This window comes from Loxodonta africana, chromosome 3 (genome assembly GCF_030014295.1).
Source record: "Loxodonta africana isolate mLoxAfr1 chromosome 3, mLoxAfr1.hap2, whole genome shotgun sequence".
Lineage (NCBI taxonomy): Eukaryota > Metazoa > Chordata > Mammalia > Proboscidea > Elephantidae > Loxodonta > Loxodonta africana.
In genome coordinates, this window is record NC_087344.1 from 10,840,395 (window position 1) to 10,852,996 (window position 12,602).

The 12,602-nt window shown below is 43.3% G+C and overlaps 1 protein-coding gene across 10 annotated transcripts in view; it reads left to right on the plus strand.

Annotated features, from left to right (window-relative positions):
* The window catches only part of LOC100666121 (putative adhesion G protein-coupled receptor E4P), a 64,945-nt gene that overhangs the window by 50,364 nt on the left and 1,979 nt on the right, over nucleotides 1-12,602 (plus strand). For 6 of the 10 annotated variants that reach the window (XM_064280443.1, XM_064280444.1, XM_023540456.2 and 3 more), the window contains 3 exons: nucleotides 644-735; nucleotides 3,207-3,387; nucleotides 11,383-11,478. In XM_064280443.1, coding sequence (XP_064136513.1) covers nucleotides 644-735; nucleotides 3,207-3,387; nucleotides 11,383-11,478 — 369 coding nt within the window. Of the gene's footprint in view, nucleotides 1-643; nucleotides 736-3,206; nucleotides 3,388-3,415; nucleotides 3,794-4,487; nucleotides 4,597-11,382; nucleotides 11,479-12,602 lie in introns of those variants that run through there. The other 4 variants (XR_010321200.1, XR_010321199.1, XR_010321198.1 and 1 more) reach the window with 4 other exon arrangements.

Consider the following 12,602-nt stretch of genomic DNA (forward strand, 5'->3'; position numbering starts at 1 on the left):
AACAACAATCTTATGACTCTGTTATTTCAACATGTGCACCTCTTGGTTGCTTTTGAAGAGGAAGCAAGCTGGAACACTGTATAGACCTCAGGTACACATCACTACCCCCAACACTGCTTAGAACTCAGCTACATGTCCCAGGTTATCTGCAAAAGAGGCTCGACAACATCTGCCTACGTACCCACATACCGAGAAAGAGGAAGTGATGGCAAGATCACATTGCATTGTCTCTCTCCCACCTGGTCATCTACCCACAGTTCTTTTGCAGACCTACAGGAGCTCTCAGTATCTACAGTCTGGGGTGAGGCAGATGGTTAACAAGCTCACCTGCTAACTTAAAGGTTAAAGGATCAATTTACCCAGAGGCACCTCAGAAGAAAGGCCTGGCTATCTACTGAAGAACCAGCCACTGAAAACCTTATGGAGCACAGTTCTACTCTGACACATATTGGGTCACCGTGAGTTGGCATCCTCTGGATGGCAACTGGTTTTGTTTTGTTTTGGTCTTACAGTCTCCTGCAAACAAATTTCAACATATTCTAGCAATACAGCCCATACCTTTTTCGATGATTTTCTATCATTCTCTATTTTAACTATCCATATTGGCCTACAAGTGTCTATATTTTATGTTTTCTTCTCCCAGATAAACTTAACCTTTTATTTGATAACCCTATGGATTTTGAGAGCCAGACTTTCTTCCCTCAATAAAGGAGTGTCCAAGATCAAAAGCACAAGGTAAGAAGGCTTTGGATAGTTAGAAGGGTTAAGGATAAATTGTATTTCTAAAGGAAACAACCGATGCATTATGGATCTTCCAGCAGATACCTAAGAAACAGTGTGTATATGGGGAGGGAGGGATGGAGAGGTGGAGGTAGCCAGGGGGAAGGAAGTGTTACTGACCATACTTAAGAATAACTGAATGTTTTGATCAAAAATTTTATAGAAGAATCCTGATCAAAAGGGGGAATAATGTGGAACAGAATTCCAAGTTTTAATGTAATCCAGACTTTCTGGAGCCACTGAGGCTAAATGAGCCCCCAAAACTGTTCCCCTGAGATAATCGTTAAACCTTAAACTGAAAATATTACCTGAAGTCTTCCTTAAAACCGAACAGTAGCTTAGCTTAATTAGTAAAGAATGTCTGCCTTGAGCACTGTGCTCTTTTAAAGACTATTTATATGGGATAAAATTGACAACAGAAACTCAAAAGGTTAGATAGGTTAGATTTATGTTAATGGGGGAGGAACAACTTGGAAAAGGAGGGTAAGAGGTTGCACAACTCGAAGAAGGTAATCTGTGTCACTGAATTGTACATGTAGAGATTGTTCTGCTCTGCATACTCTCAACAAAAAAAAATAAAGGATTTATTTAAAAAAAAAAAACAGTGCTTACTACACCAGGCAGTGTATTAGAGATGTATGAAGTACGTATACTCATCCCATTTTACAGATGGGCATAACGAACAGTTGAGGGTGACAACAACTATATATTAGAGAATAATTTCAGCTTTACACAAGAATTCTTCCGTTTTCCTTTGGGTTCTTTTAAATCAGGGTCGGCAAACTCTAGCCGGTGGACCAAATCTGGCCAGCCATCTGTTCCCATACAGCTCACAAGCTAAAAATGGTTTCTATCCTTTTTATAATAAAAAAATAACAATTTTATTTGATACTGGATATTATTTCTTGGTGTTTTTTACCATCAACACTTATCTTGTTACTATTACTAATACTTTTACTTTTAACCAAAGTTGTTGTTGTGAGGTGCTGTCGAGTCGATTCCGACTCCTGGGGACCCCAGGTGCAGAAGAGAACTGCCCCGTAGGGTTTCCTAGGCTGTAATCACTACAGGAGCAGATCACCTGATCTCTCCTCTATGGACCCACTGTGGGTTTGAACTGCCAACCTTTCAATTAGCAGCCATGTGCTTAACTGTTGCACCACCAGGGCTCTGTTTCTATACTTTTTAATGGTTGGAAAAAAAAAAAAAAAAAACTAAAGAAGACTATTTAATGATACGTGATAGTTTTCTGAAATTCAAATTTCAGTGCCCATGATAAAGTGTTACTGGCACGCAGACACATTCATTCATTTACATATAATTTACCGCTGTTTTCATACTTCAGTGGCCGAGCTGAGTCACTGCAACAGTTAAGTGCTCAACTACCAACCAAAAGTTTGACTGTTTGAGCCCACCCAGAGGTGCCGCAGAAGAAAGGCCTGGCCATCTGCTTCTGAAAGAACAGCCAGTTCTACTCTGCACAGACGGGGTTGCCTCAGTTAGAACTGACTCGACGGCAACTGGTTTGGTTTTTCGTTTTGGCCCTTTGCATTCAAAAAATGACTAATCCCAGCTTTAAAGGACAAAGTGTGAGTTAATGGACTGATTTAAGTTTATAGGTAACCATGCAAAGAGTTACGTGCAGAGAGCTGACTAGTAAGTTAGAAACTAATATCAGATGAGGAGCAATTTAAATTAAAATTATGCGTATTTTGAAACATTAAATGTAAGGAGAAAATGCCACTCCATTTGTAAAGATTCATATTCAAGGGGCATTTCTAGAAAATAAACACCAAACCAAAAACCAAACCCCATGTGTCACAGAGTGCAACTGCCCCACATGGTTTTCCGGGCCGTCATATTTAAGGGCAATCCCTGGGTGGTGCAAATGGTTAAGTGCTTGACTACTAGCCCATCGGTTGGTGGTTCAAACCCATCCAGAGGTACCTTAGAAGAAGGTCCTGGCCATCTGCTTCCAAAAGGTCACAGCCTTGCAAACCCTATGGAGCACAGCTCTACTCCACACAAATGAGGTTGCCATGGGTCAGAATTGACTCAGTGGCAACTGACAACATCAACAAAGCGTCAAGGAAGGAGATCAGCAAGACTTTCTCCTATCGTGCCCCAGCGTGGGCTCAAACCACCAACCTTTGGGTTAGTTGTCAAGTGCAAACCGTTTGTACCACCCAGGAACCTAGAATAAGCACACAATGATCGCCACTGTTTTCTTAAATCAACTCCATCTTCATTATTGATTCTTGCTCAGATATTTCATGTATAACCACAGTTCCCCCAAGTCTACCTGGCTTGAGAAAACTTGGCCAATAAATTGCAAAGGAAGGTAAATGAATTCCTGCAGGAAGGACAAAATAATGTTCTGGAAAGAAGACGTCGAGGTTGATAACTCTCCGTATTGGTTTTACCAGGATGCTGACGTTTAAAGCCATTGCTCAGCTCTTTCTCTTGGGCTGCTCCTGGTGTCTGGGCTTCCTTCTCGTTGAGTCAATAAAGGAACCATTCAGATCAGTCATCGCCTATGCGTTCACCATCACCAACGTCCTTCAGGGCGTCTACATCTACATGGTCCACTGTGTCCTCAATCAGCAGGTAACGTAGCCTCGTGTCCTCTTCCCAGCTCTCACAGGTGCGGTCCACCCTCGTCATTTGCACAGAGTAATCCTCTCCTCAGGGGAGGCAGTGGTGGCTCATTGGTAGAATTCTCGCCTTCCACGCAGGAGACCCGGGTATAATTCCTGGCCAATGCAACTCACGTGCAGCCACCGCCCATCTGTCAGTGGAGGCACATGTGTTACTACAATGCTGAACGGGTTTCAGTGGAGCTTCCAGACTAACACAAGCTAGCAAGAAAGACCTGGTGACTGACTTCTGAAATCAGCCAGTGAAAACCCTATGGAGCACAACAGTCTGACCCCGTTGTACATGGGGCCACCATGAGTCAGGGGCTGACTTGACAGCAGCTAACAACGACATAGATGATGTACGTTTTATCAAGGTATTTTTATTTAAATTGATGCTATTATGAGTGAGATTATCTTTCCACATGTTTAGAGGTCATTTATAATTCCCTTTCTGTGAGCTAACCATTATGTCCTTTCCCTCATTTTTCTATTGGCTTTTGTCTTTTATCCTCTTGATTTCTAGGAACTCTTTACATATTAGGGACACGGGCTCTTTGTCTTTGATATGTTACCAGGATCTTTTTCCAAATTGTTCTTTTCCTTTGGATTTTGCTTTTATGCTTTCTAGCCATGAAGACTCAGACTTTTTTCCCATTAAGTACTTAAGTTCAAAGCCTTGATATTGATATTTCCAACCTACGTCAACCGCATGGTGATCTTATCTTTTTTCAACGCACAAACTTCCTTCTCCAACGTTTTTGTCCAGGGAGACTGTGCGCTCTTCTGTCTCTTAACAATTACTGAATTCTTTTGCGTATGTTTTTCTCATTATTAAAAAGTTCGCTGGGTGCCACAAACAGTTTCACTGGACAACCCATAGGCTGGCAGCCTGAACCTACCCAGCAGCACTGCAGAAGAAAGACCTGGCAATCTACTTTCATAAAGATTACAGCCAAGAAAACCCTCTAGGGCACAGTTCTACTCAAACACGTGGGGTCATCCTGGGTCAAAATCAACTCGATGGCAAAAAATTTGGTTTTGATTTTCTCATTACTGTGCCATTAACAGGAGTAGCAGACTCATGACCAGGGCTCCCACGGCAATGCTTTTTTGCAGTTTGACCTCAGCAGACTCCTCCGCTTGATCAGATTTCAACTGCGTTCCTGGCTTGTCTCCGGTGGGTGCAGAAATGGAAGCCTGCTAACGACTACTTTCTTCTTTCTCCTGTTTTTCCAAATATTTGGTTGTTGTTGTTGTTAGGTGCCATCCAGTCGGTTTCGATGTTTTGATAGTGACCCCATGTACAACAGAACAAAATACTGTCAGGTCCTGAACCATCCTCACAATCGTTGTTATACTTGAGCCCATTGTTGCAGCCACTGTGTCAATCCATCTCATTGAAGTCTTTCTCTTTTTTGCTGACCCTCTACTTTACCAAGCATGATGTCCTTCTCCTTATTATCTTAAACTCACTAACTGACAACTTTCTATTTCTACTAATGGATTGTTGATAACTTATAACTATAGGCCACATCTTTACCAACCTAACAAAGCAAACAAACAAACCAGTTGCCTTTGAGTCGATTCCAACCCATGGCAGTTCCAAGCATGTCAGAGTAGAACTGTGTTCCACAGGGTTTTCAGTGGTTGATTTTTCGGAAGTGTATCTCCAGACCTTTCTTTCAAGGTGACTCTGGGTGTACTTGAATCTGAAAACTTCCAGTTAGCAGATAAGCATGTTAACCATTTGCACCACCCAGGGACTCCTAACCTAACAAGTCCATTTCATGTACTTGTGTAATAGAACATAGTATGTTTCCCTCTAACACAACATATTTCTCTGCTGAATACTATGATACTACCCAACATGAAGAAAACCTGGAACAGATAACAGATACAGTTCCATGTGGCATTTCTGTTTACTTAGTTCAACAGCCATTTAGAAAGGGCTGCTAAGTAAGCAAGGTCCATGGGTGGCGCAAACAGTTTGCACTTGGCTGCTAACCAAAAGGTTGGTGGTTCGAACCCACTCAGTGGCTCCACAGAAGAAAAGCCTGGTGATCTGCTTCCATAATCATTACAGCCAAGAAAATCCTATGGTGTACAGTACTACTCTGTAACACATGGGGTCGCTGTAAGTCAGAGTCAACTCGTCGGCAACTGGTTGTTTGGTTTACTAAATTAAAGGGGTTACCTTGGAAGGTTAGCTTAAGGAAAACTGGCAATAATTACCATGCTTATATCTGCTTCCCCCACGTGTCTGTCAGTTTGTCGCACTGTGGGGGCTTGTGTGTTGCTGTGATGCTGGAAGCTATGCCACTGGTATTCAGATACCAGCAGGGTCACCCATGGAGGACAGGTTTCAGCTGAGCTTCCAGACTAAGGCAGACTAGGAAGAAGGACCCGGCAGTCTACTTCTGAAAAGCATTAGCCAGTGAAAACCTTATGAATAGCAGCAGAACATTGTCTGATATAGTGCTGGAAGATGAGCCCCCCAGGTTGGAAGGCACTCAAAAGATGACTGGGGAAGAGCTGCCTCCTCAAAGTAGAGTCGCCCTTAATGACGTGGATGGAGTCAAGCTTTCAGGACCTTCGTTTGCTGATGTGGCACGACTCAAAATGAGAAGAAACAGCTGCAAACATCCATTAATAATCGGAACCTGGAATGTACGAAGTATGAATCTAGGAAAATTGGAAATCGTCAAAAATGAAACATCGATATCCTAGGCATTAGTGAGCTGAAATGGACTGGTATTGGCCATTTTGAATCGGACAATCATGTAGTTAATACGACTATTATTCAAATATACGCACCAACCACTAGGGCCAAAGATGAAGAAATAGAAGATTTTTATCAGCTGCTGCTGTCTGAAATTGATCAAACATGCAGTCAAGATGCATTGATAATTACTGGCAATTGGAATGCAAAAGTTGGAAACAAAGAAGAAGGATCAGTAGTTGGAAAATATGGCCTTGGTGATAGAAACAATGGTGGAGATGGAATGATAGAATTTTGCAAGACCAACGACTTCTTCTTTGCAAATACCTTCTTTCACCAACATAAACGGTGAATATACACACGGACCTCGCCAGATGGAACACACAGAAATCAAATTGACTACATCTGTGGAAAGAGACAACGGAAAAGCTCAATATTATCAGCCTGAACAAGGCCAGGGGCCAACTGTGGAAGAGACCATCAATTGCTCATATGCAAGTTCAAGCTGAAACTGAAGAAAATCAGAGTAAGTCCACGAGAGCCAAAATATGACCTTGAGTATATCCCACCTGAATGTAGATACCATCTCAAGAATAGATTTGACGCATTAAACACTAGTGACCGAAGACCAGACGAGTTGTGGAATGACATCAAGGACATCATATGTGAAGAAAGCAAGAGGTCATTGAAAAGACAGAAAAGAAAGAAAAGACCAAGATGGAAGTCAGAGGAGACTCTGAAACTTGCTCTTGGGCGTCAAGCAGCTAAAGCAAAAGGAAGAATTGATGAAGTAAAAGAACTGAACAGAATATTTCAAAGGGCCTCTCAAGAAGACAAAGTATTATAATGACATGTGCAAAAAGCTGGAGATGGAAAACCAAAAGGGAAGAACATGTCTGGCGTTTCTCAAGCTGAAAGCACTGAAGAAAAAATTCAAGCCTTGAGTTGCAATAGTGAAGGATTCCATGGGGAAAATATTAAAAGACACAGGAAGCATCAAAAGAAGATGGAAAGAATACACAGAGTCATTATACCAAAAAGAATTAGTCGATATTCAACCATTTCAAGAGGTGGCATATGATCAGGAACCGATGGTACTGAAGGAAGAAGTCCAAGCTGCTCTGAAGGCATTGGCGAAAAACAAGGCTCCAGGAATTGATGGAATATCAATTGAGATGTTTCAACAAACAGATGCAGCACTGGAGGTGCTCACTTGTCTATGCCAAGAAATATAGAAGACAGCTTCCTGGCCAACTGACTGGGAGAGATCCATATTTATGCCTATTCCCAAGAAGGGTGATCCAACCAAATGTGGAAATTACAGAACAATATCATTAATATCACACATGAGCAAAATTTTGCTGAAGATCATTCAAAAACAACTGCAGCAGTGTATCGACAGGGAACTGCCAGAAATTCAGGCCCGTTTCAGAAGAGGACATGGAACCAGGGATATCATTGCTGATGTCAAACGGATCCTGGCTGAAAGCAGAGACTACCAGAAGGATGTTTACCTGTGTTTTATTGATTATGCAAAGGCATTCGACTGTGTGGATCATAACAAACTATGGATAACACTGCGAAGAATGGGAATTCCAGAACACTTAATTGTGCTCATGAGGAACCTTTACATAGATCAAGAGGCAGTTGTTCGGACAGAACAAGGGTTTAAAGTCAGGAAAGGTGTGTGTCAGGGTTGTATTCTTTCACCATACCTATTTAATCTGTATGCTGAACATATAATACGAGAAGCTGGACTATAGGAAGAAGAATGGGACATCAGGATTGGAGGAAGACTCATTAACAACCTGTGTTATGCAGATGACACAACCTTGCTTGCTGAAAGTGAAGAGGACTTGAAGCACTTACTAATGAAGATCAAAGACCACAGCCTGCAGTATGGATTATACCTCAACATAAGGAAAACTAAAATCCTCACAACTGGACCAATGAGCAACGTCATGATAAACGGAGAAAAGACTGAAGTTGTCCAGGATTTCATTTTACTTGGATCCATAATCAACAGCCATGGAAGCAGCAGTCAAGAAATCAAAAGATGTATTGCATTGGGCAAATCTGCTGCAAAGGACCTCTTCAAAGTGTTGAAGAGCAAAGATGTCACCCTAAAGACTAAGGTGCACCTGACCCAAGCCATGGTATTTTCAATCACATCATAGGCATGTGAAAGCTGGACAATGAATAAGGAAGATCGAAGAAGAGTTGACACCTTTGAATTGTGGTGTTGGCGAAGAATATTGAATATACCATGGACTGCCAAAAGAACGAACAAATCTGTCTTGGAAGAAGTGCGGCCAGACTGCTCCTTAGAGGCAAGGATGGCAAGACTGCGTCTTACATACTTTGGACATGTTGTCAGGAGGGATCAGTTCCTGGAGAAGGACATCATGCTTGGCAGAGTTCAGGGTCAGCGGAAAAGAGGAAGACCCTCAACGAGGTGGACTGACACAGTGGCTGCAACGATGAGCTCAAGCATAACAAGGATTGTAAGGGTGGTGCAGGACCGGGCAGTGTTTCATTCTGTTGTGCGTAGGGTCGCTATGAGTCAGAACCCACTCGACGGCACCTAACGACAACATCAGTTTATCTTGACATATTTTTAACCCCATATAAATGAACTTTTTAGTAACCCACCGCGTTGTTGTTGTATGCCGTCGTGTCACCCCAAGTGACAGAGTAGAACTGCCCCATAGGGTTCCCTAGGCTGTAATCTTTACAGGAACAGATCACCAGGTCTTTCTACCACAGAGCACTGGGTGGGTGAAACACTTCATGCACTAGTTCACCATAAACCAGCATCAAAAAAAGACTCTATGTGCACTCTTTGGTGTACACATTTTTTTAATGTCAAGGGCTTAAGTTCATGGTATATCAGTAACACCCACATTTGTATCTCTTTGCATGTCTCACCTCTTCTTTCTATTCAAAGTCCTTATTTGCATTTTTGGTCACCATCCTTTATGAAGAAGACGTAGTAGGTCTTCCTTACATAAGGCTCATTTACTGAAGCTATTATTTTTACAAAAGATAACGTAGTATCAGTTGCCGCTGAGATGACCCTGACTCATGGTGACCCCGTGTGTGACAAAGTAGAACTGTGCTCCATAGCGTTTTCAATGGCTGAGTTTTTGGAAGTAGATCACCAGGCCTTTCTTCCTAGGGTCCTCTGAGTGGACAGATACATTAATGTCTTTTAAGTGTTCGGTTCATTCATGATTGTGACAATGTCACGGGGCCAGGCAATGCTTTCCCCTGTTGTACAGAAGGTCGCCAGGAGTTGAAGCTGACTCGACAGCAACTAACAAGTGTTGGGTTCTGTGAAGATACAGAACTGAACACAATAGAACCCTGGTATCTCTTGGGGAGTCTAGTTGGAAAGATAAATATTTGATTGCCATTGGGCTCTGAAGGAAAATGCCAGGTACAGTGAGAGAAGAGAGGGAATGTCCTAACCTAGACCTGGCAGCTAAGTAAAAACCTTCTATGGTGGGAGAATTGGAGCAGATACCTGAAGAAGGAACAGGAGTTGGTTAGACAACTGGGAGCAGGCAGAGGAGGGACGAGGGACTGAAAGAAGGGTATTACAAGTAGGGATGAGGAGAAAATCGAAGCTGTCAATGATTTCATTCTACTTGGATCAACAATCAACATTTATGAAAGCTGCAGTTAAGAAATCAATCGATGTATTGCATCGGGCAAGTCTGCTGCAAAAGACCTCTTTAAAGTGTTAAAGAGCAAAGACGTCACTTTGAGGACTAAGGTGGGTCTGACCCAAGCCATGCTCTTTTCAATCATTTCACACGCATGCGAAAGCTGGACAATGAATAAGGAAGACTCAGGAAGTGATGCGTTTGAACTGTGGCGTTGGTGAAGAACTTTGAATACACTGTGGACTGCCGGAAGAATGAACAAGTCAGTCTGAGAAGAAATACAACCAGGACACTCCTTAGAAGCAAGGGTGGCGAGACTTTAGTTCGCTTACTTCGGACATGTGATCAGGAAAGACCTATTGCTAGAAAAAAACATCATGTTTGGTGAAGTGGAGGGTCAGCAAAAATGAGGGAAACCCTCCAGGAGATAGACCGACATGAGATGATACACTGGCTGAAACAATGGACTCAAGCATACCAACGATCATGAAGATGACACAGGACCAGGCAGTGTCTCTTTCTGTTATATGTGAGGTGGCCATGAGTCAGAGCTAACTTGACAGCAACTAACAACAACAAGCCAGGGGACATCCTGAACAAAGGTCCTGGGCTAGGTCTAAACTTGGCAGGTGCAATGAGGAAGACAGAGTTGCTGGAACCTAATGAGGAGACAGAAGATGTCAGAAGAGGTGGCCCGGGTGAGACTGTACCGATGATGTAGATCACTCTGAGGATTCTGAACTTGATTCTAAGAGCCAGGGAAATTGTTGAAAGATTCACAGCAGCGGATGGAGAAGTAGTTCCTTAAAATTGTCTCGTTCACCGCATTTGGGTTTTCATAGAATTTGGGCTCATACAGGGTATGTTTGGATATTCAATCCTTCTTGGAGAAAACTCTTGGCTCTTAGTTTAACATTTATTAAAATAAGGAGGCCCTGGGTGGTGCAAACTCTTACCATGCTAATTGAAAAGCTAGGAGTTCGAGTCTACCCAGAGGCACTTCAGAAGAAAGGCCTGGTGATCAGTGTTCAAAAATCAACCATTGGAAACCCTACGGAGCACAGTTCTACTCTGACACACACGGAGTCCTCAGGAGTCAGCAGTGACTCCACAGCAGCTGGCTTGGTTTTGGTAAATGGGATTCAGGCAATGGTGATTCCGCGGTAGAATTTTCACCTTCCATCCAAGAGATCCGGGTTCAATTCCCTGCCAGTACACTTCGAGCACAACCACCAGTCATCTCCCACAGGAGGCTTGTGTGTTGCTAGGATGTTGAACAGGTTTCAGCAGAGCTTCCAGACTGAGAACTAGGAAGAAAGGCCTGGCGACCTACTTCCAAAAATCAGCCAGTGAAAATCCTACGGATCACGACTATCTGATCTGAAACCAATCCTGGGGATGGTGCAGGACCAGGCGGCATTTCTTTCCGCTGGGCCTGGGATCACCTTGAATCAGGGCCAACTGGATGGCAGCTAACACAACAAATGGGAGTCAGAAAAGAGTGGTTAAAAAATCAGATCTCGTTTTCAGTTTAAGGGTTTTTCCTAAACAAGTATATCGTTAAAATTTTTTTCAGGTACGAGAGGAGTACAAAAAGTGTTTTACAAGGACGGATAAAAAGATTGAATCTGAGAGCAATACACTGGCCACTTCTACCACCTACACCCACGTGGTAAGATGATCTCCTCTCCCAATACCTGCTGTCTTCCCAACTGCTCACATCTGCCTCTAGTTGGTTCTTCTGCCTGTCGTTAGTTGCCATCGAGTCAATTCTGACTCAATGGCAACCCCGTATGTGCTGAGCGGAACTGTTCTCCGTGAGGTTTTCAATGGCTGTGACCTTTTGGAAGCAGATCGCCAGGCCTTTCTTCTGAGGTGCCTCGGGGGGGGGTTGAACTGCCAACCTTTTGGTTCATAGTCCAGTGCTTAATCATGTGCGCCACTCAGGGACTCCTCTGCCGCCCCAAGAGCAATGGAATGACATTGTGGTTCTTGGTGTAGAAACTAGTTAGCATTTATGTCAGCTTAATCACTAATTGACTGTAAGCCCAGCTAGGGCGGGGTGTTAGGATACTTCTCCCTGCACAAGGAATGACTGCTCTCTTTTGGAATTATTGGTTTCTATCTAAGTCCAAGGAGCCCTGGTGGCGCAGTGGTTAAGAGACTGGCTACTAACCAAAAGGTTGGCAGTTCAAATCCACCAGCCACTCCTTGGAAATCCTATGGGGCAGTTCTACTCTGTTTTATATGGTTGCTGTGAGCCAGGATCAACTTGACGGCAAGGGGTTTGGTTTTTGGTTTACCCAAGTCCAAAGGAGCCCTGGTGGCACAACAATTAAGGATTTGCTGCTTACCGAAAGGTCAGCAGTTAGGACTCAACAGCAGCTCTGTAGGATAAAAGACCCGGTGATCTGTTCCTGTAAAGATTACAGCCTAGGAAACCCTGTGGAGCAGTTCTGCTCTGTCACATCGCGTCGCCATGAGGTGGAATCGCCTCAATGGGACCTAACAACAATAACAGCATCTGTTATCGGTCCAAGGAGTCCCTGAGTGGTGCAAATGTCTATCGCACTCAGTAAGGTTGTGCTAACAGTAAAGGTTAGAGGTTCTATGCTAGGTTGGAAGTTTGTCCACCCAGAGGTGCCTTGGAAGAAAGGCCTGGTGACCTACTTCTGAAAACTCAGCCACTGAAAACCCTTTGGAGCACAGTTCCACTCTGACACACATGGGGTCACCATGAAACAGGGCCAAATCAATGGCAACTGGTTTTTGTCTGAGTCCAAATCCTGGAGTTAT